Source organism: Callithrix jacchus, chromosome 8, assembly GCF_049354715.1.
Source record: "Callithrix jacchus isolate 240 chromosome 8, calJac240_pri, whole genome shotgun sequence".
Classification (NCBI taxonomy): domain Eukaryota; kingdom Metazoa; phylum Chordata; class Mammalia; order Primates; family Cebidae; genus Callithrix; species Callithrix jacchus.
Window position 1 is genome coordinate 17,122,927 of NC_133509.1, and position 27,960 is coordinate 17,150,886.

At 51.9% G+C, this 27,960-nt stretch overlaps 1 protein-coding gene across 15 annotated transcripts in view; it reads right to left on the bottom strand.

Annotated features, from left to right (window-relative positions):
• Positions 1-26,094, bottom strand: part of TLE3 (TLE family member 3, transcriptional corepressor) — a 50,032-nt gene extending 23,938 nt beyond the window's left edge. For 8 of the 15 annotated variants that reach the window (XM_035259070.2, XM_035259066.2, XM_035259068.2 and 5 more), the window contains exons 1-6: positions 24,988-26,094; positions 24,373-24,473; positions 23,802-23,865; positions 22,755-22,799; positions 4,204-4,266; positions 2,643-2,717 (exon numbers count right to left, since the gene is read on the bottom strand). In XM_035259070.2, the coding sequence (XP_035114961.2) occupies positions 2,643-2,717; positions 4,204-4,266; positions 22,755-22,799; positions 23,802-23,865; positions 24,373-24,473; positions 24,988-25,011 (372 nt within the window). In that variant the 5' untranslated portion in view covers positions 25,012-26,094. Of the gene's footprint in view, positions 1-2,612; positions 2,718-4,203; positions 4,267-17,974; positions 18,019-22,754; positions 22,801-23,801; positions 23,866-24,372; positions 24,474-24,987 lie in introns of those variants that run through there. The other 7 variants (XM_078335931.1, XM_035259059.2, XM_035259062.2 and 4 more) reach the window with 2 other exon arrangements.
• Between the last annotated feature and the right edge of the window lie 1,866 nt (positions 26,095-27,960).

The window sequence follows — 27,960 nt, forward strand, 5'->3', positions numbered from 1 at the left end:
TTGCTCTCTGCTCTCCTCGAGGAGGAGATAAAGAACGCCCTGACTAGCTTAGCGACCTCCTTCGATAGAGTGCAGTCAAGCACGGCTCCCCAGCGCGAGCACGCCTCGGCTGTCCGTAATTCCTGCCTTGTGAGGCTCTGTCAGGCACAGCGATTAGACGGCTGCCTGCTTAATGACAGGGCGATGGCTGCATTCACTCAGAGCTGGAGAAGCAATTACCTTGAAAATGGGGGTCACAGGCCCCACTCGTTGGCTTTAATTGAATTCCAATGTCTGCCTCGGGCTGCCTCGACCTAACTTGGAGCTTCCTAAATACTACTTAAAGGAAGTACAGCTAATCCAAGCAGTGCTTCTCCCTCAATTTTACTCCTTTCTTAAAACTTAAAAAAATATATTTTCATAAGAGGATTTTAATTCCAAAGATTGAGGTAGAGGCGGAGAGGAGACCCTGCTGTGGTCACGGCAGGGGTAGGAGAACTTCACCTGGAAACCTCAAGAAGATGGTTAGACAGGAGATGGGGGTGAGGAGCTGGAAGAGGAAAAACTTCAGAAGACAGAATTCACAAGCTATGTCCTGTCCCTGCAGCCCCCTGCTACCACTAGCAGCAGAACCACCAAGCTAAGAGCCAGGCACTGAGACAGAGGACACAGGCCACCCTCCAGGGCTCTGCCGGGGCCAGGGGAAGAGCCCTGAGCTGCGAGTCAGCCACCTGGGACTCTGGTCTAGCTTTGCTCCTCAACATCATAATCATTTCCTCTCTCTCTAAAACAAAGGCACTGAGCTAGATCAGTTGTTCTCAACCAGGGGCCATTTTGCCTCCTACAGATATTTGGCAACGTCAAGAGACATTCTGGGGTGTCACGAGTGTGGGGGGTATGATTGACCTCTGCTGGCTACAGGCCAAGGATGCTGCTGAACATCCCACAATGCACAGGACAGCAAAGAATGATCTAGCCCCAAATTTCAACAGCGTCAAGGTTGATGATCCCTGGGCTAGATGATCTCTGAAGATACTTCAAACATTAAAATACCATGATTTGCCCTCTTGGGGTGCTGCCTTCCAGCACCGAACACTTCTTCACACTCCAGTTTCAAGACTCTTCTCTGCCCATTCTACACAATAGGCCAGGATTCAAACCAGGCCAATGCTTACCTCCCCCACTACCTCCAAGCAGCACTGAGCAGTGTCCCTGTGGGCTCAGCCCAGAAGGACAAACCCATTGGGCTGCCTTCACCAAAGGACTCTGCAGCCATCACGGGTCCTAACGGCGTGATGGAGGGTGGGTGTCCATGTGTCATTCCAGGATTCCAGCCTCCCAGCATTCCTGGTAGGAGTCAGGACTGCCCAAAGAGACGAGCTGGTGTACCCTCTCCCTTTACAGATATAGGAACTGAGGCCCAGGGAAGAGAAGGGACTTGCCAAAGGTCACGTGGGGGAAAAACAATGACTAAAACATGGACCTCCAGGTTTCTGCCCCAGACGGAAAAGTCAAGAGTCATCATCATGTTTCCCATCAAGCAGAAGAAAATTCTGGAGCCTTCAGTTCCACCTTGAAATAGTGACTTCTTGTAAGAACAGAAAGAGGAAAGAAGACGAACCAGGTTCCCAGAATGTTAGGGTTGAATCAGCCCATTGCTTCCTGAGCCTAACTACACTTCAGAATGAACTGGAAATCGTTGCAGACTCCCAGCCCTTTTCCCAGACCTACGGAAAAGACGACACATCTGTACTATCCAGAGGCTCCTCCATGGATGGGCAAGCAGTGATCCCACCCACTCCCTTCATTTTAGAGATAGATGTAAGGTGGACAGTTACACCCCAAGGTAAGAGCTTTTCCCAAAGTCACCCTGAAAAGACTTTTCTTCCTCAGGGGCTTATCTTAAATACGCTAGCCTCACACCAAAGCAGCAGGCAGGAGGGAGATGCCACTTGAACCTAAGAAATCCATTAAACATACAAGCCAGGGAGGCCCAGCTGCCCCTTCCACGAAGGAGCCAGTCCAGAAGTACGCCTCACAGAGCACTCTTGGGTATGTTTTCCTATGTAAGGGGGACACGGGACTTCTAGAAGGTCACGAAGACCAGTCTAGGCTACCCAGCTGGAGTTCACAAGCCTCCATCACGAGTGCTCAGCTGGGCATCTCCACTCATGGGACAGCAAGACGCAAACCCAAACTTCACAGCACGATGCACATCAACAGTACAGCAGAGACTGTTCTGATCCCAGGCGGCCAAAGAAGGGCAGACTTCTGCCAGGGAGGAGGCAGACAGGCCCCGGGGGAAGTGTGAGAAGGTGGCCAGGCACTGGCCAGTCAGCCTGGCCTTGAAAGTGACCCTAGGCCCCTGCCCTCCTCAATGGCAGGGACACCAAAAGCCAGTGGAAGATGAGGCAGATGGCCAAAGTGGTGGATTCGAGGCATGCCTGGCTCCCCTTTAGTTTGAGGACTAGGAGGCAACTGGGGAGCAAATGGGGAAGCAGCCCCACATGGGTCCAAGCCTTTGGGATGCTTGCAGAAGCCGGAGCCTTGGGGCCGCCATTCTTTGAGGCCAGCTAAGGTCAGGGTCAATCTCTGGTTATGGTAAATGAGAGGAATAAAAGGGCTATACACACGGTAAGAGGCAGATTGGGGAGTCCACGTACCCCGATGATGGCGTTCAGCTCCGTCATGGTGACCTGCTTGGCGCGCTCCACTGCCTGCGCCACCTGCTGCTGGTGCTGGAGGGAAGAGCGCACGTGTTAGGTGCAGCCACCCTCCTGGACGGAGGAGGTGACAGGCTGCGCAGCACTGGCAGGGCCTCTCGGGGAGAGCAGACAGAGGAGCCCCCACTGAACACAGGGCACAAGGATGCAGGAGGGTGACGGGTGATTTCACTTTCTCTCTTAGACGTTTTTCAATGAGCATGTATTACTTTTGCAATTGAAACTTCCTTTTAAGTTCTAAAATAAAGATGGATGCCAAAAGATGGCTATTAGTCAACCACGTGCACACAAATTTTTCTATGCAATTTGCATATGAGCTGGGTATCAGATGATGCATTACAGAATGATCACTAATTTTCTAAACACAGTAAGAGTACTGCAATCATGAAGGAGGGTATCCCTATTTTTAGGAGATGCAGTTCTATAACTATATAGTTAGCGGTGAACTGTCAGGATATGTGCAATTTACACTCAAAGGATTTGGGGGGAAAGTGTGTCTATATACACCTTATCCATATCTGTCTAAATAGAGAGAAAACAAAGTATGTTTCCAGATAAACAGATAAAGAAGAAAAAGTAGCAAAACAAACCCTAATGTAAACTATGGACTTTGGGTGATGATGTGTCAATGTAGATTCATCAGTTGTAATAAATGTACCCCTCTGGTGAAGATGCTGATAGTCAGGGAGGATATGGGAAATCTCTGTGAACCTAAAACTGCTCTTAAAAAAATAAAGTTTATTAAAAAAAAGTTGTTGCATTAATTCCCTTTCGCTTTGAGGTAGTACCAACCACATACACAGCTGTCTCCCCTACTGGGCCGCAAGCTCTGAGGCCATTGATTCTTATATATCAATTCAGTCATTTATTGGTCACCGCTCTGTGTCCAAGACCCAGGAGTCTGTGAGGGAGCTGTCATGGTCCCAGCCACTGAGGGGGAGTAGAGGGCAGGGCATGCCCTGTCTGGAGTGAAATCAGGGGACAGAAAGAGACCCTGCTAACGTCGGCCTAGCTGTCTAGTCGACACCAGGGAGCTTCTTTGGAGACATGTCTCTCAGATCACCCACTGACCCAGCTGCTGCCCCAAATGGAGGTCCCTTGGAAGGTGTGCTTAGAAGGTGACATGACCATCTGGTTATGCTCTCGGCAAGGGCACTCTCTGTAGCAGGGACCAAGGTCCCCTTTGGGCTGGGAATGCTAGTTTGGATGGGAAAGAGGCACCCACTGCCCACTGCTGGTTAGGTCGCATGCCAGAACCCCCACCTCTGGACACAGGCAATGGCAGAGAAAACAATTCTACCAGAAGAAGGAGCAAACCGTCCCTCTGATGTGGCCCCCTGCCCCCAGACTGGCCAGAGAAGGCTCTGGAAATCTCCAGGTTGTCAGCTCAGTCAGTATGAATAGACAGGGGCTGGGGCTGGGGCTCAGGCTCCAATGAGACCCCACCAGCCACTGGGCTGATTTGGAAAGAAAAAGAAGAAATAATAAAGGAAGGTCTTACCTCTTGTGACAGGAAAGGCATGATCTGTGCTAAAATTGTGTTCAGTCTCTTCGCAATCTCTGTCTGCAAAGGGAAAGAGACCACATGAAGCTGAGGCAAATAAATCAAGCCACCGAAATGTCACAGACCAGTGGAAATGCAAACTCCCCCCAGACCACAGCCCCCCTCCACTGGGCTCCATGCTTTCTGGTCTCAGTCCACCTCCGGCCAGGAGGTTCTAGCGAAATCCAGAGCATGAAGAAATCTCTTTCAACCCCCTTGCAGCCAGGCTGCCTACATTTTGGGGAGCTCCAGTTTCCATCAGAGGTGGTCTACATGTTTGGTTCAGAATACGGTTTGCATCCTCTGGATAGAATCCCTAATTAAAGCAAAATGAAATAAAAATCACCCCCCAAAACCCAGCAAAATCCATTGTAAGAGTGAAACGGAGGTTAGTGAGAGAGGAACTGCTTTGCTTGCTGGTGCCCCATACCAACAGGACTCGAGCTCTCAGACAAATGGGACAGAGCTGATAAGTGGCCCCTATGTGGCAAAGGGTTCCCTGGGGTAGCCTCTCCCTCATCAAGACTAATCCCTCCCCCAATATTTGCTACCAGCCTGAAATCCTACTATTAAGCCTCTTTCTTTTTTTTTTTCTTTTCCATTGAGATAGGGCCTCACTGTCACCCAGGCTGGTGTGCAGTGGTGCGATTTTTGGTTCGCTCAGCCTCGACTTCCTGGGCTTATGATTCTCCTGCCTCAGCTTCCCAAGTATCTGGGACTAAAGGTACACCGCCATGCCCAGCTAATTTTTGTATTTTTGTAGAGACTGGGTTTCACCACATTGTCCAGGCTGGTTTTGAACCCTTGGGCTCAAGCGATCTGCTCACCTTAGCCTCCCAAAGTGCTGGGACTACAGGCATGAGCCACCACACTCAGTCAACACATCATTTTTTGAAATATAGCAATTCCTTGTCTAAGAAGCTGCTCAGACCGTAATTCATTAGATCCCTAATCCCTCACAGAAGTCAATCTTAGAAAGGTAGAGCAATTCTCTGCCTCATCTCCCAACACCCCAGAAACGACTGCATTTAGAAAATCAACAGTTTCCAGCAGCATCCTGTGCAAACTTTAGATCTCAGATCAAGAGTGGTGCTAATGGGTTAACTGAGTCCAGACAGAAAGGCCTAGAACCACTGACAGCCGACTCTCAGAATTGCTTTTCTTATCTCATTCTGAATCTGAGCCTGCCAGGACTGAGGTCCCAGAGCTGGCTTCAAAGCTTTCATCAGCTCATAGCAATCTTTCAGAGACAAAACCATGACAACAGCCTTTAAAAATCTGTGATCATCTGCATGTCAAATGATTCTGGATGAGAAATCCTTGCGCACTTAAAATAAAAACAATGCCATCCGAAGGCGTACAAATAGACCCTAGACTTCAGAAGAATTCCTGGGGCTAACACCCTCCACCCCCTCCACCCTTGGCCACTAAAGAGGACGCCTCTGGTTTGTGGACAGGCAGGCCATCAACTAGAGAGCCTTATGGGCTTTGCAGGCCTGCGTCCTGGGCTGCCAGCCACAGTGGCAGGGCTCGCCAACCTACAGAGCCTGTCCGCTACAGTGGGGGGTCCTGGCGGGGAGAGGCCGAGGGATCACTACTGTCAGCTTTCTGCCTGGAACACTCTAGCTCCTCAGGAACAGAGTCGGTGTTTCCCAGCTGGCACCACTGTTGGCATTTGGGGAGAGACAATTCATGCTGTGAAGGGCTGTCACTCATATCCCAGGCCAACTGTGTCAACAAGGGCCCCCACTTCCAAACTGCCCAGCTCAGACCCACTGGGACTCCATATTCACACATGTGTGGGGCACTCGAGCCAGGACACCATACATCAGGGGTTCTCAAACAGCATGCTATTGACGTGGGGTCAGATAATTCACTGATGTGTGAAGCCATTCTGTGCACTGCAGGGCCTTTAACAGTATCCCTGGCTTCTCCACCCGCTATACACCCATCATTCACACTCTAAGGAACCCAGGAGGATCACTAAATAATCACTATATAAATTATCTATCTAGTTAAGTGGGAAGAGCTCTCCCAAACAGTCCTTCCTCACTCTGCTTATTTTTTCCTCGCCTAAATCGACAGGTAGTAGAAACAGGGAATGAAGTGTAAAGGTCCAGGTTGGATAGGGCAGGAGTTCTGGAAACAAGCATAGGCTGCATCTCACTCCAAACCTGCACATAGTGACAGGTGCGCTCACCTGTGCATTCAGCGCCAAATAAGCATCGAAAGACAGGTTAGAAACAAAAATAAACAAAAGAAACCAACCTTACTATTTAGGAAGCTCAGGTCCAAGGCCTGTTATCTTAAACAAAGATAGAGTAGTGCCTGGCACACAGTAGTTGCTTCATAAATGTCTGGCCCAAAGAATAACATCACCGGCACCCCCCACATTTATTGAGACTTCACATTGCAGTGGCCCCTGGCTGCAGATCTGGGCCTGCCCCAGTGTGGGCAGCATCTGAGGGAGGGGTCGTGGTGGATGGAGTGTTGACATACAACCGGCTGGTAGGTGGCCAGTGGCCCAAGCCCTTCACCAACAGGATGGGGTGGCACCTGCAAGCCAGGCCAACTGCAAGTCACCTAGATGGGTCTCTGGCCACTGGCCCTCCCCATGGCCAGAAAAGCAGGGGGCAAGCTCAGAACATCCTCAGTCACGCTGGCCTCCTCGGCAGCGATCTCTCAGTCGCCATGGGGTAAGGGGACAGGGTGATTATGAAAAGGTTCTGGCTATGGCTTCCTTCCACTGGCAAACAGTGAAGGGTCAGGGTCTTGGGAAATGACATTAAAAAAAAAAAAAAAGTAGCTGCCCTTCCCCTTCCCCACACCCTTCAGCAAACAGTTGGCCAAAGGCTTCCCACAAACAGGATCTTCCCATAGGGCTGGTCTGGAGCACAGCCCACTCTGCTTATGAGGACAAGGGATCTCCTAGGCTTTATGTAGCCATCCGGCCACCAGGTGACCACAGCTGGGTGGCCCAGGGCAAGTTCCCTCTCATTCTCGCCCGTCCACCCTCCTAAAGTAGTTCCTGCGTCCCAACATCACAAACAAGCATCAAGTGAGGAACAACACCACGCAGATACAGAACCTTCCAGAAGCCTGGGGTAGTGGCGTTCGTTCAGGCTGTCTTTCCTGAGGCCCACGTTCGATGAAGAGAGGCCTCTCTGAATGACAGGAAGGCCTCTGGCACATCACAAGACAGAACCGTGTAGGGTTGAGGCAGGCAGAGGGGAGGGGCTGGGTTTCCAATGGGAGAACCTCCCAGTTCAAGGTAAAAGTTCTCCCAATGGAAACCCAGCCCCTCCCCCTGGGAAAGGGATATGGAGCAAGCACTTCCCATCTCTCCCAGCTGTCGCTGTGCCATCATCTGCTAGTACCCTCTTGCAGAGGTCTCCCCACTAAGTGGAAGCAGGGACTGGGCCTCCCTCATCTCTACACAGGCTGCCCAACCCTGAGGACGGGCTCCGTGCACTCTGCAGAGTGGAAGTATGAACAGGAAAGCTTTTCACTCAATATTTTTAAGAAATGTTTACTTTTCGGAGGGTGGCGCTTGGGGGAGGGGAAGTTCCTGGAAATGGAAAGTTGGCATAACAGAAACGCTCCTAACAGTAATGACCGCTGACATCCACCCACCCAACTCACCACGTGTGCATCCGCAATAATCCCACAGAGAAGGCGCTTAACACCTCCATTTCTCAGACAGGGAAACTGATGCCCAGCCATGAAGTGACTTCCCTAAACGACTTCCTAGCAAGAAGCCAAATTCTGATATTTCCAGAGAGCTTAGAGAAATATTTTTGAAAGAAAAACCACCATTAGGGTTAATAATTGACAGCGCTTCTGATTAGAACAGCTGTTAAAACAGCACTGGCTCCAACTCAAACAAGCCCTGAACATCAGTTCCAAAAAAGGAAAAAAAAAAAAAAAAAAAAACAAGACGTGTGACCTCAACAATTGGAACAGGTCACAAATCACAAACTGGAACGCCATCACACCTGGAAAGTTGCTCCTTTTGATAACTCAGCGCAATCCGTTGTTATCAATAAGGCGGCTGCAGCTCCCAGAGGCCGACCTCCATCCTTCCCTCCATCTCGGTCTCGGAAAGCCAGGTCTTCAGAAGCGAACCTGAGAGGTGGTGGGAGGTAGGAAGACGGCTCCCTTTGGAAAGCACTTTGGAGAAGGTGTTCGGGGAGGCTGGTGCCGCCTTTGTAAGTTTCTTTTCAAGTATGGTTCAAAGCAGGCGGCTTTGTTGGTGGAAAAAAACATCGTGCCTGAGAAGGAACTAATCTACTAGATACACACAGAGAAGCAGTTCAGAGAAACGGGCACAGAGGTCCCACTACATTCAGAATCTGCACTACCGACTGGGCGCTGGGAGTAACATCTGCCCTGCAACTCTGTGGAGGTTGTTAGGCAAATAAATGACAGAACACAAGATAGTGGGGGGCAAGTGTAATTTCCCAGAGAGCAATCTGTTCCGTGTGCCTTCCGAGCTCCCATTTGCATGATCATCTCCTCATTAAAGCAGGACCTCTGAACATCTTGCTGTAAACCAAGGCTGCTTGAGCATTCTAAAAGTCGATTTCTCCAATCACACTCTGGCATTCAGGCTTGCCGCTACTTCAGGCCATCCTTGGCCCTCGACCCAAGACATAACTTAAGGGAGATGGAGCCTGCTCTTGATCCACACCCCCCAGCAAGCTCCTGCTCCCGGGCTTTCAGCACCCAGCCAGACGTTGCCTTTATTTTTTATTTAGGTGACTGTGTTCAACACACCGGTGAGAGCTACTTCCATCTGTTAGTTTTAAACTGCCCTGTCGTGTGTACCTGTGGACTCCGAACGCACAATGCCTTTTAACCTCAGCCAAACAAAGATAAAAGAAAACTGCCCCTTTCGAGAGCATGTTCTGCTCCAATGTTATGCAGAAATGACCTGGTTTTACCTCTAACTCTGCCTCCATCTAGCTGTGTGACTCTGGGCAAATCACTTCCCTTCTCTGGACATTAACTTTGTTGTCTGCAAAATGAAGGAATGAACTAGATCACTTGTAAGATCCAGGAGCCCTCATTTAGAATTTTAGAACCCTAAATATTCCCAAAGTGCTGTGCAGCATATCATCTCCTCCATAAAGATCTGTAAAACACAGCATCACATGAATTTACAAAGCAGCAGAGAAGAGCAAACCACCTTGAGATGTGGATGGATGCTGGCCGGTGGCTGGGCAGCTGACCAGGGCCAGGGCCCAAGGACCAGTCTTCAGAGCACGAGCCATCCAAATTTGTCCATCAGCAAAACTGCACTTCACTGTGGAGGGAATAGCCTCTAGGCAAAAACAATGATGTCATATTTCTAAGTGTCAAGCCCCTACTGTGCAGTTTCTGTGATTCACAAGGGAAGACTGGTTGGTGGGCTGAGACAGCCAAGCCAGGGTTCTCCAAGTTGTCGCATTCAGTGGGAAGTAATTCCACGTCTGTCAGACAGGCAAGCGGCCATCCGACGCTACGAGGTTTCCAGTTATTTGTGAAATGAGGATTTCTTCCTTGGAAAATCAGGGCAATGTCTTGCAAAGAGCATGGTACTGTGAGTCTGGAGACCACACCGGTCTGCAGATGTGTGTGAAAGATGAGATGAGGAAGAGACTTGCCCATTTTCAAAGGTGAATTACATTGCAAAGCCATGGCGAGGTGACGATTTTCATCCCAGCAGGTCTCTGGGCCTTAGGTTACTCCTCCGGAAAACGTGTACATTTGGGGGTGTCGTTTCATTCAGCTCTGGGGTTCTTAAAATTTTAATCCGGTTTCACCTGGTTCTCTGACTGAGTCGTGGGGGTTTAAAGAAGATTCTTCTTCATCTTGAATTAAATCCCAGGGCTATAGAGAGAGGCCTCGGTGGGAGGCTGCGAAGAAAGAGGTGGCCCTGGCCCCAACCTTCCCAGCAGCCAGGCGCCACAGTCATCCAGATTCAGAACACCACGTCTGGGCAATTCTAACTTAAAATATCCCACCGCATTTCCTAGGCCATTCTAAATGGATAGCCCCTCAATGATTTGACTGAAAGAGGATAGTCCTTGCCAGGTAGTTTCTCCTTAGGCAGAGCTCAGAGAACACTGAAATAAAGCAAGTGGGTGTTCTACAAACAGAGGAAGGAAAGTCCATGTGGAGTGCAGGGGGAGGGGGGGCGCTGGGGGACAGCCACCAAAAGCTGGGGGAACTGCTCCCAGGCCCGGTTCCATCCTCGCCATGGGCTACAATGTAAGAAGGGGAGCACGGTCAGCAAATGATCCATGCAGCAGCCCTGGGAAATGCAGCCCCTCCCGCTACTGTAGGGGCGGCTGAGGTTCACATCACAGATCACTCAATGATAGGTGAGCCTTCTTAAAGGCCCTTTTAGCAGTGACATATTGATCAAATTATATATAACTACAACGCCATTAAATATTTATGCACTCCAAGGAAGCCTGCTGAATTCTTTATGCTGGGAGGACTTGGTACAAGAAAGGCCCAGCCCCCTCAGCATGACCCTGAGGATCTGTCTCCTAGGGGAGGGAAGGGGATGCTGGCTTGAGCCTGCCTGTAGGGACACTCTCGGCACCAGCCCCCGTGCCCTTCACAGGTGGGTGAGGATGACAGAGAGGATGCAAGGCAGGGAAGAGAAACACACTCACCCTTCCCCAGCTAGAACCAACCAACAGCAAGGGACTCTGGGGCTGCTGGGGTTGGGATGACCCTTCGGCACACTTCCCTGAAAGGAATCCCACCTCCCCTTTTCTTCCAGTGGTCTACAGTGTAAGGGAGTCGGGGATGGTGAAGCCGAGTAAGCATGCATCCAGGTGAACTGACCCTGGAAAGAGGTGACAACACACAGTCTAGAGCCCTGCATTCCTCGCCCAGATCAGTCCTGCACTTGGGTCTCAGTTTCCACTGAATAAAGAAGGCATATCTGAGTCCAGCATAATACTTGGAGCTCTCAAAAATGAATTAGGTCCTGTGTGAGTGCCCTGCCCTTGGGAGCATTCCATGGAGACCCAGCACAGACTTGGAGGCAGACACCACAGGGCCCAGATGACAGCTCAACTCCCTCCTGGCTTTAGGACTCTAAGAGTTTCATTCCTCAGACTCTCAGTTTCCATCTACCAGGCTTCCTGTTAACAAGATCCAATAATCTTTAAATATTTGTTCACTTTAATTTCTTGGTTCCCAAACACACTGAACTCTGCCTGCCTCCCACCCCTACTTGTGGGGGGAGATGGCTCTCAAAGAGCTTGCTTGTACAGACAGAACAGGGAGTGCTTTTTCAGATTACACCTTCCCCGAGCACTGCCCGTTCAACCCAGGCACCACCACCCCAATCCTTCCCTCTCTCTTTCCCTCCCTCCCTCCCCTCAGATAACCCCCTGCCCCCTCCCCCACCTTCCCAGTCTCCATTGGCTAACTCCTGCCAGGAGGAAAAATTCTCAATTCATCCCAGTGGGGTTGCCATGGCAACCCCCAGCCACCTAATCCCCCTTGGAACATTATGCAAATCTCCCCTCGCCCCTCAACAGGCTGTAAAAGTCACATTACCCTTGCAGAGACAGCTCATTAAATTTTGGGGGTCTCCCCACATCCGGTAAGCACTACAAATGAAATGCTGGGTAGGACTTTTTAAGGGCAGGGACTCTTGGGGAAACCCAAGGGGCAGTTCTATCTACCTGCCATATCTTCTTCCCAAGCAAAGAGCATAGCTCTTCCGTAAATTAAAATCAAAAGGGTTACAGGGTCGTCTTTCTCCAAATAAAGAAGGCAGGAGTGATGGCATTTCTTAGGCTATGAAAATCAACATCAGTCATTTAGAAACTTATTTTATATGAGCTGCTTCTTCTCAAACTGACCTCCTCCCAAGCCACACCATTGGAACTCTCATTTTACAGATGAGGCAAATGAGGCCCAGAGAGGGTAAAAAGCTGTCCCACGTCACACAGCAAGACCAAGTGGTAAGCAAATCTCCCAGGTTAGAGCCAGACTGACTCCTTCCCTCTCAACCAATATAATTGTTTCCTCAAGGGATTCTGGCAACGTCTAGAGACATTTTTGGACGTCACAATGGGGCAGTGATACCGACAACTAGTGGGTAGAGATTAGACATGCTGTCAAACGTCCTAAACACAGAGGACAACCTCATCACAAAAAATTATCCAGCCCCAAATGTCAACAGCGCCCAAGCTGAGAATCCCTGATCCACATGTGGCTGACGCTCATGTTTTACTGAATGCTTAAAGGTTTCACCTGGTTTCTTCCCAGCACTGGAATCGATGCCTGTAGTACGGTGGTCTGGGAGTGGATATGTGTGAAGACCACAAAAGACTTCATCTTGGTATGGCCTATGGATAAAGATCGCTGAGGTCCACGAGGGAAGCAGGCCTGGTTTCCAGCTCTGAACCGGCCGCTGGTCTGCTATGCAAGAATAAGCGACTGCCTTAACCTCTCTCTTTTTTCTCTGAGACTGATTTTCCCTTTCGTTGCCCAGGCTGGAGTACAATGGTGTGATCTCAGCTCACCACCACCTCTACTCCTCCCGGGTTCAAGTGATTTTCCTGCTTCAGCCTCCTGAGTAGCTGGGATTACAGGCATGAGCCACCTGGCCTAGCTAATTTTGTATTTTTAGTAGAGACGGGGTTTCTCCATATTGGTCAGGCTGGTCTCGAACTCCCGACCTCATGTGATTCACTCGCCTTGGCCTCCCAAAGTGCTGGGATTACAGGCGTGAGCCACCACACCCGGCCATACTTAACCTTTTAACGTCAGGGCTGCTATCTGATGAGTGGCACGCACGGTACCTACGCTGCAGGACGGTAGAGACAGCAAGTCACATGTGGCAAAGGGCTCTAGGAAATCTTAAAACATATCCAACACCAAGGATCTTGTTCTCCATGTCTCAGGTCTTGACAATCTGAGGACTCTGTCCCCTTGTGACACTACCTTGCCTTTCCATGTGCAAGATATTGTGCTAAGCAGGCTATACACATCCTTCATGGCACTCCCCATAACTGTAACTATACAATTTATGAAGCCACCAGCCGCGTGTGGCTAGCCAAATTTAATTAAAATTCAATTTCAAGCTCGGTTCCTCAGTCACAGTAGCCATACTTCAAGTGCTTAAGAGCCACATGCGGCTGGTGACTGCCTTACTGAAGAGTACAGCCATACAGCATTTCTATCACTGCAGAGCGTTCCACTGCACAGCACTGCCCCAACAGGCACGTGTTATTATGATCTCTACTGCACACTGAAGATGACAGAGGTCAAACAGTCTGCTCGGAGTCACACACCAACAGGAACTGACCTAGGACTCAGACTCACAGGTGTCTGACTACAAAGCCAGCCTCTTAGTCACGAAGACAAATCTCCCAACTCCTGGTACTCAACAACTAATTCTCCAGGATCCCCCGGCAAGAATCTATTATCTTCTGAGGGAGGAACAGAATCCACTGCCCAATAAAAACTGGCTTATTGGGAACCCGCCCCGTCCATCACCCAGTAGGCCTGGAAAATGCCCAATGGACATTCAACCTCTTGAGAGTTTAAGAAGGGGGTCTGGGCAGATGGATAGTGAGGAAGAGCTGGGTAGGGGTCTCTTGAGAAGTAAGGTAAAAAAACAGGTAAGCGAATAGTGAGAAAACCCAAAAGGCTAAGAGGAAGGAGGATCTAGACACTTCTCGAGTTCCTGCAGGCTGGTCCTGTGGGGGCCACACACAAGTATGGGGTGACATGGAGGCCAACCCCAGGCCAGGGCTGCTTTCCCCCCATTTCAAGTCTGGCTTCATGGAAATCCCCCATGTCTCTGGGATGAAGTAAGAGATTCCCCACATTTCTAGGATGAAGTAGGAGATCCCAAGGACTGAGAGGTTGGAGGCAGGGATTGCATCATCAGTCTCAATTTTTCCAGTGCTTCCCCAGGACTTCTGCTGTTAGGCAAAGCAAAGTGAGGACTGGACTTCAGCTTTCTTCACTGGAGAGGGAGATCAAAGGAGGGGGCCTCCTTCTAGGAAAAGCAGGTAAGGGTTTAAGGATGAGCTAAAGACCTAATGAGCCATCAATCAGGGCCAACAGCCTCACTTCCTCTATCTCCCCGTGCTCCTCCTTCCTCCATCTCACCCCACCAGTTAGACCCTCCCTCCAGACCGTCTGGCATCACCTGCTGCTTCTGAGCCCTCTCTGTCTCCTACTTCTTCCTGGACAGAGGCCAGGAAGGTTGATAGAAGTTCTTGTGCCCCACCCCTACCTGGGAGCTAGAATGGACTCCCATCCCTTGTTCACTAGTCCCCACCGAACTGGCTTCCTCTCTTCATTCTCCCCAGCAGAAATCACTGGCTCACAAAGCATCACCGGTTCCAAAGCATGCCCCTGCCAGTATTGTCAGAGTAGTCAGTTTCAGATCCAAAGTCAGGAAAGACCTGTCAGGGGCTAGCCCAAGGGAACGATCTGGAGAGTGGGTGGAAGGCCGCCTCTGCCAACCTTTTGGTGGTGTAGCTGACTGGGTGGTGTAGGAGTCTAAAGCTCCAGTCTTCATGGCTGACCAGGAAGGCCTCTCCCAGACCAGGAGAGCCCTGCCCTGTACCCAAACTGCATTTGGTATTCAGTGCTAAAACACTAGCGGGAAGAGCTCTTCTGCATTTGAGTCTCCCTTTTCAGCCTTCCAGTGCAAACGACAAAGAAATTTCTATCAGCCTGCTACAGTTTTCATTCAAAATTCACAAACCAAAAAAAGCAGAAGAGCTGTGAACAATAGTCAAAGATTTAAAAGGTGAATGAGATAAGGCCCCCGACACTTGGAAGTCCAGGCCCAAACAGCCAAGGCATGGCAAGCTGAGTTCACCCATTTACCTACTCAGCAACTGTCTCTTCCCCAGGTCTGCTCTTCCCACCCCCACGCTGCCTTCTTCCCCTTCTGCACTTAAAACTGTCCATAGTGTGAGATGAAAAGAAAAAGATGCCTAAGATACATTAAAGACACTTTTAAATAAAGGTTCATGACACCTTTACAACTCTTTCTACAGTCACGTTTGCAGCCTACAGGCCTCTGTGAGAAAACTAAGAAAGCCTCTATTCTTCCCAGAGAGTCCATACCACTGTTCAGGGTCAGACAGTAACCTGAGTTGGATGGAATATTACCTTCCCTCCCCGAGTCCCCACAGAATGCACACTGTACGTCCAGTATGGGCCAAGCACCGCTCAGGGTTTGGGGACCTTAGTGAATGCAAATACGAAATGGTCCAATCCTTCAGGGAACTCAGCCCTTTCACAGCGCAAGCCTCACCTCCCCACCCCAATTTGAGAAGACAGCCCTCTAGTACACGAGCCATCTTTCTCCCCTAAGCTTTCAGGGTATGCCCCTGGTGTCTGTCCTGGATCCCACTGCTTTAGCTACTAAGGTGAAAATGCTTTGCAGTCAAGCGCCACAGAAATTCAAAGGGGCTATATTGTTTATCATCTATAACATCTGGAAGATCAAATCTTTCAAACGGTTTGTACTCAAGAAAGTACTTCCCCTGGGAGTATCTGGTGGTGGCAGCAGCTGCCCAGAACACTGGATCCTGTCATTCACACGGTGGGTGATGGAAGGGGCCATCTAAGACACACCAGCCAAGCCCATCCTTGCTCCTACCCTTTGCCAAGAGCAGCCAGCCTGGGACAGAACAGGACGACAGAGACTCCAGGCCCCAAGAGGGTTTCCCTGGCCTCTCTGGCCCCACAGATGGGAACTTGCTTCTCTGTTCACCCTTCATAGGATACACTGGCAATGGGACGCTTTGGAGACAGACAGGCAAAGGAAACCTCTCCCCCAAAGGGCTGCATCTTCAAAGCAATAATGAAGCCAGCTGGTATGAAGGGGAGAAAGTTATTTGTTCTCGGGTAAAATCTTCAGGGTTGACTAGACTAGACAGGCCCCCTGGTTAACCCTCCAAGACTGGTCCGAACCTCTACTTAAGAAGCTAAGTCCCTGTTGATTTCCAGATGGGCCTCTTGGGCCGTCAACCCTGCAGCCTCCTAGAACCTGATTCCTTGGCGTTCCAACCTGACTCTCCAACAAAGCGACCCCTCCCCTCCAGCCTTCCCCCAGAAGGTGGCCTCAGCCTGAACATTCACTGTGACAGCTCCCGCAGCCCACTGATTGTGCAACACCCTTAGCAAACAAAAGAATTCAAAATCAATGGTGGTGTGAATTAAGACTTCCCCCATCACTTCCTTGAGAAACGCAAGGGCCTAAGGATTCTCAGTAGAGAAAGGCTGGCCCACAGCTTGCTGCCTGCAAAGGAAGATGCTTCAAAACAACAAATCCACCAAACACTCCCCGCCTACCTGGCGGCAGCACATTTCTCCCTTCCTTAAGTTTCCCCTTAACCCCAACTTGAAGGGAACATTGATTTTTATAAAGAATTTTTTTTTAATATGCATTTTGAAAGAGAAGAGAAAGCCGCAAGAAGAAAGGAAAAAGAAAAAGGAAGAACGCATCTTGGCTGTGAGTCTCAGAGAGCATTTGTTGAAAACAAGATATTGTCCCTTTAAGCATATAAAAACAAGGCCCTTGAGCACGCAGTTCTCACTCTGGTACACAATTATGGGTGCTTTCAGCTGTCTAGCACTACTTCAAGTGCTCTCTTAAACCAGACTGTCAATGGCATGTTGAAAGCTATTCTGCTGGCTGCTATCATTAATAGCAAAGTGGAGAGCTGGGCTGATGAGAATTAAATATGGGGGAGGGGGCGGGTCATAACCAGTCATTACAGAATTACCAATATGAGAAAGGAGACAATGCCACTTTGGGGAATGATGTTCAAAGCAGCGTATTATGGTAGGGAAGCACGCAGGGCAGGCCACAGACAGCCCAGAGCGGGCCCCTGGCCCCACCCCACGGCAGATGGACTCAGGCCAGCCCTGGAGAGCCAGCCACGCAGGGATGGAGGGAGCCACCCAGCTGGGAGCCGTGAGTACAAGGGCAGAGGGGCCTTGGAAATCGCTCTGCGGCAAAATATCACCACCTCGCCTCACTCCCCAAGTGCAGTCCCTGCCCCATATCATTCCGAAGACGTGCGGCTTCCAGAACATATCTCACTGCCTTGCCGTGAGCTGTGGCCACTCTGGAGGGGCCTCTGCCAGACTTCTGCCTCATAAACCCTGCCCTCCCTTTAACACTCGCCTGGAGTAAAGCCCTTCAGTGAGGTCTGCTCTGACCAGACTCTCTTCTCCCAGGAAGAAGCAGCTGCTCTGTGCTGGGTGCTCCTCCTGTGACACTGGGGCCACATTAGCACTTACCTCACCGCATTGCAATTACTTCGACACCCGACTCCCCAGCAGAGGGAATGGTGTCTTATTCGGCTGTGTAACCAACTCCTGCCCACACCAAGCACATCCCAGGCCCCTAATAACTGCTTTGGGAATGGATCCAACCCCCTCATCTCACTGATGAAGAAACTGGATGCTGGGCCACAGGAGGAAGCCTGCAGAGCAGGCGGCCAGCCCACAGCTAAAACTCCCACTTCCTACTCACAGGGTTCAGGGAATCGGAACTCTACACTCAGACAACCTGAGTCAATTTTCAAGAAAAACCAAGATGTTTACTGAGCACCTATTACGTGGTAAGTGCTACACAGACATCAGCAGAGGGGCTTCCTTCCTTCCCACAAAAATGAGATGAGGAATGAGTGCCAGATCACAGGGGAAAACACTGCTGAGATTAGGTCTTTGTCACCTTTTTGCCCTGGTGTCGCCGTATTTTGATAGAACCACATTCTCCTACGGAGAAAGCAAAAGGAGATTTATTACTTGACTGCCTCACTCCTTCAATGAAATGGAAACAAAGGCTAGACCCTTCCTCTGCTGTGGGAAGGAGTTTAAGGAGAGAAAGAACTCTGTCTGCCACGGGCTCCTGGTCCAGGAGAGTTCACAGAATGAGTCCTGAATTAGGAACCAGATTCCCACCCTTTGATCTATCTGTAAAGACAAGACAAGGGGCCATTTGCTCATCTCCCAGGGTCATTTCAATCACAAATGTACAAGAAGGAAAAGACCCCAAAAGCACTGAAACCCCCACTCTGTACCACTCCCACTGACAACTAGAGAAAACGGGTCATCCAAAGGCAGTCTTGAGGGGTGGGGCAGCCTCCCTTTGGCTAGACAGTATGCTGGGAGCATGGAGCCCAGCAGACCCCAAAGCTGAGCAAGGCAGGCACCCACTCAGTGAGAGGACTCATGTGATTACAGTCTTTTCCAGGGAAGATCAATATGACAGGAAAAGTCAGATGGATACCAGGGTATAGGGGGGTTCTTGGATGCCAGCACTCTGGCAAAAACAAAAAAAGAATTCTACGGCTCAACTCAGATACCACACAAATAGGCACTGTCCTAGTGGAAGGACCTGTGACCCCTTCTGCTTTGCAAGTGGGCCCACATTCTCCTACCAAGATAGGTTCAGCTTCTTGGCAAAGTCTTTTGTAACCTCACCGCCTAGTGGACTCCCTTTGGTCACCGGTACTACCTTGCACCTTCACTGTGGTCCCAGAACTGTGTCTCAGGATCTTCCAGCCAAGCCTCTTATCACTTAGACTAGATGATCCAGAGAAGGGAGGGGAGAGGAGTGACAAATGGGATTTTCCATTTCCCACCTCAGCCCTGTGTTTATGGCCCCCCATGGCTGGGGTGTAAAAAGTTCACAGGTTGTACCACCTTTCCCTGTGTGTGAATCTTCCCTCTGGGATTGCTAGTTATGCATTATGGATCATTATTACACACATCAAATCATTAGTTGTGCAAATAGCTGGCAATTCAGAACAGGACTGTGGACAATAAGGGTTCAGCAATATGATTATACAACCCAAATGGGGCACTTTGGACTTTGGTGGGGCCAGGTTTGTAGCCTCAGCCTGTTCGGATCATAATGCAGAGAGAAGCAACAGTAATTAAAAACACAGAGTACATTAAAAAAAGAGCACTCTTCATTTCTTGAGTCTTGCAGAAAAAAGTCCTGGGTTGGAAGGGAAGCGGCAGTAGCAGCTTCTCCACTAACGTGGGACTGTATGACTGGAGATATCAGCTTCCCTTCTCGGGGCCTCCGTTTCCTCATCTGTAACTTGAAAGGTTTGCATGAGAAGCCAAAGGGTTCTTCCAGTTCCAGGATTCAAAGAGAAACTTACAGGAAAGGTTGTTCAGTTTACAGAAAAAGGTGACTGATTGTGTTGGCACGGTACTGCCCTGAAATCAAAATGGCTCAAGTCCACTTTCAAAAACATCAGTGCTCACCAACAGTGGGTAAAAAGGCTGCCTGACCCAGCTTTGCGGAGCGTCAGTGTCTCAAATCTAATGCATGGCAGTGGCTCTGCGGCCCCTGGTTCTAAGCTGGCTTTGTTATTTGTGGCTGACACTGGAAAGCCTCTGCACAAACAAGATGGCAACTGATGAGCCGGTCAGTCGCCGCTGCCTCCCCAGCCTCACTGAAGATGCTCCACATTCTGCCTGGAAGCAGGGGGTTTGGAAGAGGTGGGTGACCTCTTGAAGTCCCGGGCCAGGCCTGTGATTCTGTAATCTTTGCTTTACCGTAATTAGGGAGGGAGGCAAAAGAGTAGGAGGAGAAACCATTGATTACTTCTCGGGGATTTTGACAGCTTGGAAAAAGCGAGAGGGAGGCAGAGAAACAGCTAGAAAAGGAGCCAGCCACATGAGTTTAACCTCTCAGTAAAATAAAAATGGGCTGGCCGCACCTCATCAGCTGCCCTCTGTCAATACCCGGGCCCATCTGGCAGGACTTGAGGTTCCCAGCTAATTGGCATTTCCCATAGAGCCAGCAAAGGCGAGTTTTAAAAAAAAAAAAAAAATACGTGGTGGTGATGGTGGAGTGCGTGTGCACGCGCAGGCTGAGTACTGCCACACTTCCCAAGGTGCTAGCTCTGTAGACCATCTATTATATAAAAGTACAGACAGTCCCCACCCCCACCCCTCGCTTAAAGATGAAGAATCCAGCCTGTTTGTTCCAGGCAGATGTAATCACACGAACAGTCAAGTCTAGAGGGCAGGACACTGCATGAATAATTCAAGCACTCCAGTCACTTGATTGTGTGTGCAGATAAAACACCAGTCAACCGCTAAACAGGTCAGCTGATAAACTTGTTTGCTCAGGCCTAACCGCCATTCGCCAAATGCACCCAAGACCCACACTACAATTAGTGGCAGGGCTTTCTTCTACAGAACCCTTGCAAACCTAGGGAGTGGCCAGCCCCATTAGGTCAGGGTTGCATTTCAAGGCACAGGATTTCTTCACCTCTTTGCCTCTTTGTTCCTCCACAGCCACAGGGTGATTTCACCCAACTCAGAGACCTGCAAAACCACTGCATTCAGAAGCACACATGTTCATGCTGGGAACTGAGACTGGAGGGCAAGGGTGAGGGGCAAGCAAGGTAAAGTGCCCCCTGAGGAAGCCAGAGGCCTGGATTTGAGTCCCAGCTCCTCCCTCCTGACCTCCCTGAAGCCTCAGTTTCCTCACCTGTAAAAATGGGGCAAAGAATCCCTGTATCCATGACTGGCAGCTGAGAGGATTAAATGAGACAATGTAGCCAAACCCCAGGCGTTCTCCCCCTAAGAACCTTGTCTGGGGAATGGCCAGAAATCCCAGATGCACACAGCTGCTCTTGATATAAACCCCACCACCAAAAGCATTAAGACATTTAACTCTTCCTGCGTTCACAGCATCCCCAGTACTCGGAGAACAGATCTGCTGCCAGCCGAGGTGGATTCTTAGTGCCAAAGCACCATTCACTCACAGACATGCGGAACACCACCCATGCAGACCTCAACATGCAACGAGACATTACACCTTAATTACCAAGCTCTTATAATAACTGCTGCTATAAATTTTAAACCTGGATCCAATTACTCTCTTTAAACACACCCAAGATGCTAAGCATTGAGAAAAAAAAAAAATTTAAGAGGGGGTAGAGAAAAGGAGGAAGTGGCACCCTGCATACACCCCAAGGTCCTTGAAACACCTGGGACCCCATTTTCATTTCAAGCATTATTACGGGACGAGTCAGAGCTGCCCAGGTCCAGTCGCAGAACCTGTCTCTATTCTATTTTCCCAAGGAGAACTATCTTTACATATAAAGCCCTGTCTGTTTATTATTCCTGTGTGTCAAGAAGTAAAAACATGGTAGCCTTCATGTGTCTTCCTAAGGGACTAACTAATCCCTCAGGAAGCCACAAGCTGGCTTCCCACATTGCTGGATAAACCCAGGCCCCTTTCTGGCTTCCCTTCACCCAGCACTGGGGCTCCCTCCAGGAGGGGAAAGGAAACTACGGACCCCAGAGGCTCTACAGGAAGCCACTTAGGTGGGTAGGAATCTGCCTACTTTCCAGGGTCACCTGCCCTTCTCACCTGCCCTGGGTCCTGCCTCCTTAAAGAGCAAACTTGAACCCTTGTAAACGACTGTTAATTTAGAGCAGAAAAATCCATTCAAGTCATGGTCACCAAAGGCTAGAATGAGTCAACAGCCTTCTGAGATTTCATGAACACCAATTGTTAAAAAGAACAACCGGCCTGCCAGCTCCATTATACGTGCCAAGTCAACCCTAATCGTTGGCCAAGCCAAATTATAGGCAGCCTTTCCTCAGAACACAAATACACAAACAGGCCTCTCCCACAGCCCAGCCTAGCACCGGGACTAGTTACTGATATGCACTGAGATAAAGGTGTTTGTATTTGCTCGGTTTGAGGTATACTGTTATTAGAAGAGTGACAATAGCAGGTAGTTTACATATCCATCAAATGACACCACACTAGCTAAACTGGTTTGACTTCAGGATTTCAAAGCTGAGCTCAACCCCCAGCCCTCTCCAAAAGTCCTGGCTAGGCTACCCCTAGGCAAGTTAACTTCACCCAGGAGCTTCGGCTTCCTTCTCGGTAAAATGGGAATTCGGCTGCCTTCAAATCAAGACAGAGATGAGAAAGCCACCTTGTCAATCCAAGGCATTAGAATTGTGTTTCATTCCGGCTTAATATTTTTAAGCAGTTAGTGGCTCCGTTCCTTAAATTTCGACAGCTCAGCCAGGCTTTTAAGGCTCTTGAAGTTTAATCTTATCAAGGCAGAACATCACATTTTTGCAAAAAGAAAAAGAAAAAAAAACCCTCCTGCATTTCCTCTTGAGAATTTTACATTAAAACAGATAAAAGCAGCCAGCCACATCTGGGCTTTCAGGAGTTTGTAAAGCAGATCCTGGAGGTACAACTTTCCCTCTGGTCCTTCATCCTCCACCAAGATCCAAGACCAGGACTAATTTCACAAGCTCGAATGCTAAAAGCTCAACGTGTCTAAAAAAATCAGCAAAGCTTCAAACCTTGCATTTCAAGGCCCAGATCCATTCACTCTTCAAGGAGAAGGGGGAGGAATAGAAGAACCAGGCTCATTTTCAAACAAGAGAGAACATGAGAAGTCCACATAGGTAAGTCTTTTAAAAATGAATTTGTAAAAGAGAACAGCACTTACCTGCTTGTGCATTTCAATGTTCAAGCCATAGGACATCTCATAGTACTAAAAGTAAAAAGAACGCTATTAACACACAGAACTCTGCTCATTTTTCAAAATCAGTTTTTTCTTGGAAAAGTTTCGGCCAAGTCATACTTTTATGATACATTTGCTGAAGAAGTTTAAATCAAACCCCAAAGCCAGCTTACAGAGCGGTTTGAGAGCTGACAAGGGCGAGTGTTCCTCTCCTCTCAACAGAACACTATATATTGTGGTAGTAAGGGGGGCTGGGCTCTGCCTCCTGCAAGCACCGCATGTGCCCTATATCCTGTTTATACAAGTTCAGGTTCAACAGGGGATCGTGTGTACACTGGGACCCTCTTGTCCTCTGAGAGTTATTTAGCACTGTGTCGAAGGCCTCTTATGTGGAAGGCAGTGCAAGGAGCCGGGTTTAAGTGCCTCCCATGCCATCTCACAAAAGAAGATTAAAACTTGCTGAAACAGACACTGGGCAAAAAAAGGGAGACAGTCTGCCTACTGCCCCAGGGTGGACAAGATACCCAGCTGGGGGATCCCTGAGGAGGGGAGCAGGGGCAGAGGGCTATAAAGGCCTCTCCACTCCTCACAACACCCTAGGGAAGGAGGGCTTGTCCCACTCTGGCTAGATCCCAGCTGCAAAGCAGGAAAGTTTCCGAACACTCCCAGGAGCTCACTAAGAGATTTTTTTACCAACCCTAATTTCACAGGGGCTGGTTCACTATCTTACTAGCCAAGATAAGCCCCTGAGAAACCTTCAAAGCACAAATTAAAAGCACACAAACACAGTGCAGGAGTCCCCAGCCTGGAATTGGGGTTTCTCTTTCTGCCTCTCCCCACACCCACCCTCCTCCAAGTGGCCCCGGCAATGGAAGCTGGGGAAGGGAAGGACAAGACCAGATTATGCCCTCTCCCAGGGCCGCCCTGCGGCTGGGCGGTCGTGGGACCTGGCGCTCAGCTCCCCAGATCCACACCGCGTCCCCGGCCGGGGGTCGGCGCCCCCCACCCCCCGGGCCCGAGGCCGCCTCTCACCATCACATAATGGCGCTGCATCTCCGTCTTCTCGTTCGCCAGCTTGTCGTACTCCACTTTGAGGCTGCGAGGGCAGGAGGAGCCGGCTGAGGCCTGGCGCCTGCACAGTCTCCCGAGGCCCCGACCCAATGGCCTCTGAGAACCACTTTTCCACTTCACTGACACCCCCCGGGGGCGTTCCCATTATCCCGCAGCCTGGGGGCGCAGGGAGATTGGGTCCCCGAGGTGGGGAGGGAGATGTGAAACAATTCGAAACTTCCAGCCAGAGGACTTATCCCGGCCGCAGGAGAGCAGGACCCCGACGCCGGCTCCCGACACCCAGAACCCGGAGTGAATCCGCCCGCGACCCAGACCCTCATTCGGGGACCCCGCTGGCGGCGCTGGAAGCCAGGCGGCTGCAGGCAGTAAAGGGTTAAGGCGGCGCGCTCGGAAAGGGGAAACAAAAGGCGGAGGCCCGGACTGCCCCGCCGCCCCGGGGTCGGGAGCCCCCTCCGTCCCCGCGGGGGATGGCAGGAGCCGCGCCGGGGCCGCCCCTTCCAGCCAGCCCCTGAGCGGCCCCCACCGCCCTTACCTGTGATACTGAGCTTGCAGGAACTGGAATTCGTCTTTGATCCTGTCACAAGACTCAGCCACCGTAAATTTAAATCCCGGCTGCCCGGGTTGATGGGGAGCCTGGAGCCCGAGGAGACAAGACAGGGGAGGGGGCGGGGGCAAGAGACTGCGCTCAGAGCGGCCCAGGCCCCTCCCCGCCGGCGCCCAACCAGAGAGGCCACCCTCAGCCCAAAACCTTCCCAGCAAGTTTCTCAGCTCTCCGACGGGGCGGAAGGGGGGCGCCCCATCTCTCCCCGTCGGCAGCGGGGCTCCCATCCCTTTCACCAAGGGCCTCCCTCTCCCCAGTAAAGCGGGGGTGGGAGGCACGCCGGTGAGTTGGGAGACTTAGGAGCTGGGCCGGGGACCGCGTGAACAGCTCCCCCTGGAACAGAGACAGCCCCCCTCGCCACTCGCGCGGAATTAACCTCCTCTCTCAACGGCGCCCCCAGTCCCCATCCCCTTTGTGTGAGCGCACACACACACACACACACACACACCATAGAGGTAGCAACAAGCAAAATGGAGGTGCCAGATAAACTGCCTCGTTTACTCTGCCATGATAGATGCTTAAATAAACCGAGTTGCAATTACTCACCGGATGTCTGCCCTGCGGATACATGGCAGGGAGGGGTCGTGATTCCGAGAGCGTGGAAGCGCCGAGAGCCCGGGCCGGGGAGGTGCGGGGGAGGGGGGAGCCAAGCCCCAGCGGGGGGCGGCTGGGAAACCTAGAGCTCGCCCCCGGCCCCCCCAGCTCTCTCTCGCAGCGAAATCCCAGAGTCGGGCGCCCGCCCCAAGTGGAGACAAAGAGCCGCGGAGCAGGCGGCAAAGTCGTCGGCGGGCGCCGGGGCCGGGCGGCGGGCGCGGGCTTTGTGCGCCTAGGGCTCGGTGGGCAGCGGCCGGCAGCCTTCCCCGGGCTGCGTCGAACGTGTCAGTGCCCGGGACTGCGCGGACATCGTCGGCTCCCCAGCAGGTCTGGAGCGGGGTCCCGAGCCTGGGGGCCCCTCCTGGGGCGAGCTCGGGCCCCCTTCGGGTTACTCAGCGCGTCGCGCCGGGAGGGGGGCGCGCCGGGGCAGCCCCAAGCATCCGGGGCGCGAGGGTCCGATTCCAGAGGCGGCCGGGCTTGGGGCTCGCGGCAAGAAGAGAAAGGAGGCGGGCAACGAGGTGGCGGCTTGGGGCCGCAGGAGCGCAGGAGGGTGAGGGCGGGAGCCCGGCGCGGGCGCTTCGACGCCCCCCCTCGGAGAGCAGAGCCTGCTGTTCCGTCTGCTACTGCCGCCGCCGCTGCCGCTGCAAGCCCTTCCCAGGGCCGGGGAGGAACTCCGGGCTCAGTAGATGCAAATCAAACGCCCTGGCATCCTAACTCCAGCGGGCACGGGAAGCTTTCGCAAAGGGTCCTCGCTGCTCCCAGCTCGAGCTCGGCGTCCCCCAGTGAGGAGCGCTCGGCGCCACCGCCGCTGCCGCCTCGGAGCGCACAGGCAGGAGAGCGCCGGAGGGAAGACAGCCCGAGACCGGGGAGCTCTGCGGCTTCCTTCCTTCCCCTCGGCCTGGCTCTCCTCTCCGCGCCCCGGCAAATCCCCAAAACACACACCCAACACACACACGCCAAAAAAAAAAGTGCCCCGGACCTACGGATACCACACACAGACAGGCGAGGGGGACGAGCACGAGGTCTGAACTGCCGCGAGAGCAGTTCCAAATAGGGACTGAAAAGTAACAAAATAATGTGGCAGCCTCGTCCGGCAATGGCCAATGGGAGCGCGGGGCCCCCACGTGGGGCCGCGGGACTCGGCCTACGACTGGGCGCCGCCGGGCGCGACGTCACAATGCCCTCTTGTGTCTAAAACTATGCATGAAAAGTAGCAATCAGGCCCTACCCGCCGGTGACTTTCGCATGGGAGTGAAAAACAGCGCTCCTCAGATCAGGAATTAACCGAAAGACATATAATAAATAGATATATATTACAGTCCTGGGCTGCTAGAGGTTTTTTACTCCTTGTTTTTTCCCACGATCTACTAGCAAATAATTATTTGGCGGGAGGAGGAAAGAGGGAAGATAGAGGAATAACAACAAAAGAAAAAAAGACAAGCTGTACAATCCTCAAAACCTGTGGCTGGTAATAATGTATCAGTTTATTCCGCAGCGAAGGCGAACGATTCCTCTAATCTCATTAGGTCTGCAAAGCAGCCCAATTAGATACTATAAAACAAACAGAATCACTTTGTCACTTTAATGTTTTCACTTCAAAAGATTTAGGACCGATAAAATGGTGGCTTCTAAAGTTGCCTCCGACCTTTAAAAATTTGCTCGGAACTGAGGACGTCCCCTCTTCTGCGCCCCTTCTTCGGCCCGCCTCCCCGCCCCCACAGCCCCCAGCTCTCCTTTGTTCACTTGCCCTTCTTTTCAGAAAGCCAAATAAACAGTTCCTTTGATGTGCGGCGGCTGCCTGCCTGCGAGGAGAAGTCTGAGGGACTCTGGCTTGGCGGGCAGCGCAGATGGAAGGCCCTGCAGCCCGTGGACAACAGGCTCAGCCACGGCTGGCCCCACTCGGGGCGCCTTCCCTGGGGGAACAGCTTCGCCCTCGCCGCAATCTCGGCGCGCGGGCTCCTCACTGCATCCCCCGGCTGAGGGAGGATTGGGGATGGGGTCGGGCCCCTGCTCGGCCGAGGCCCCGGAACTCCGAGTTCCCACCGGCTTGCTCAGCCTGCTCCCGGCACTGTCACGGCGTTGGCGGAAGCCTGTGGGTGTCTCGGTCGCCAGCCTCGACCCTCCGGGGCACGCGGACGCTTCCCCCGCTAGCGCCTCGGCCACCCCTGTCCCGCGCCCCCGGGACTCCCTGCTCGGTCGCACAGGCCACTCGACTCCCCGGCCAGCTTGCCCGCAAACCGACGGCCTCGCCCTCCGGCGCTCGGGGTTACGGTGGGGCAGACCGGCCAGCGAGCAGGGGCCCTCGAAGCGCGCACCGCCCGGTGGGCGGCCCAGGCGGGACCCCCAGGGCCCTCCCCGGCCTATCCGCGAGCCCGCACGCACCCCGGGGCCGGCGGCGGGCGCGCGCGAGCCGGCTGCGCGTCCCCGGATCTATATTTTCCCCTCATTAGGAGCCGGAGGTTCGCTTTTGCATCTTAATGAGGAGCGGAGAGCTAGCGGGCGCTCGGAGGCCGGAGCGCGGGGAGTTACACGTGAGCACCCGCCTCAGAACTGAACCTCCCCGCGCCCGCTCCGGCCGCCAGCCCCGAACCGCGCTCCCCTCTTCATTTATTTATTCTCCTAAATAAAAACATAAATCGTGTTTCGGCGCGCACCGAAGGCGGGGGGAGGGAGAAGCCCGGCTCGACAGATGCGAGCATCTGGCCGCAGCATTCATTAGACACAAAATGGCTCCTCTTTGGAGCTTCCTTTCCCCCTCCTCTTTCTCTGCCCTCCCCCTTACGTCACGGGTGGGCGCACCCGCTTCCTACCCGCCCCGCCCCTTTCTCGCTCCTGCCCCCCACGTGGGGCACGCTGACCACGCCCCCGAGCAAGGTACGCGCCACCAATCACGGATCGCCGAAGGAGCTCTTCGTTGCTGATTGG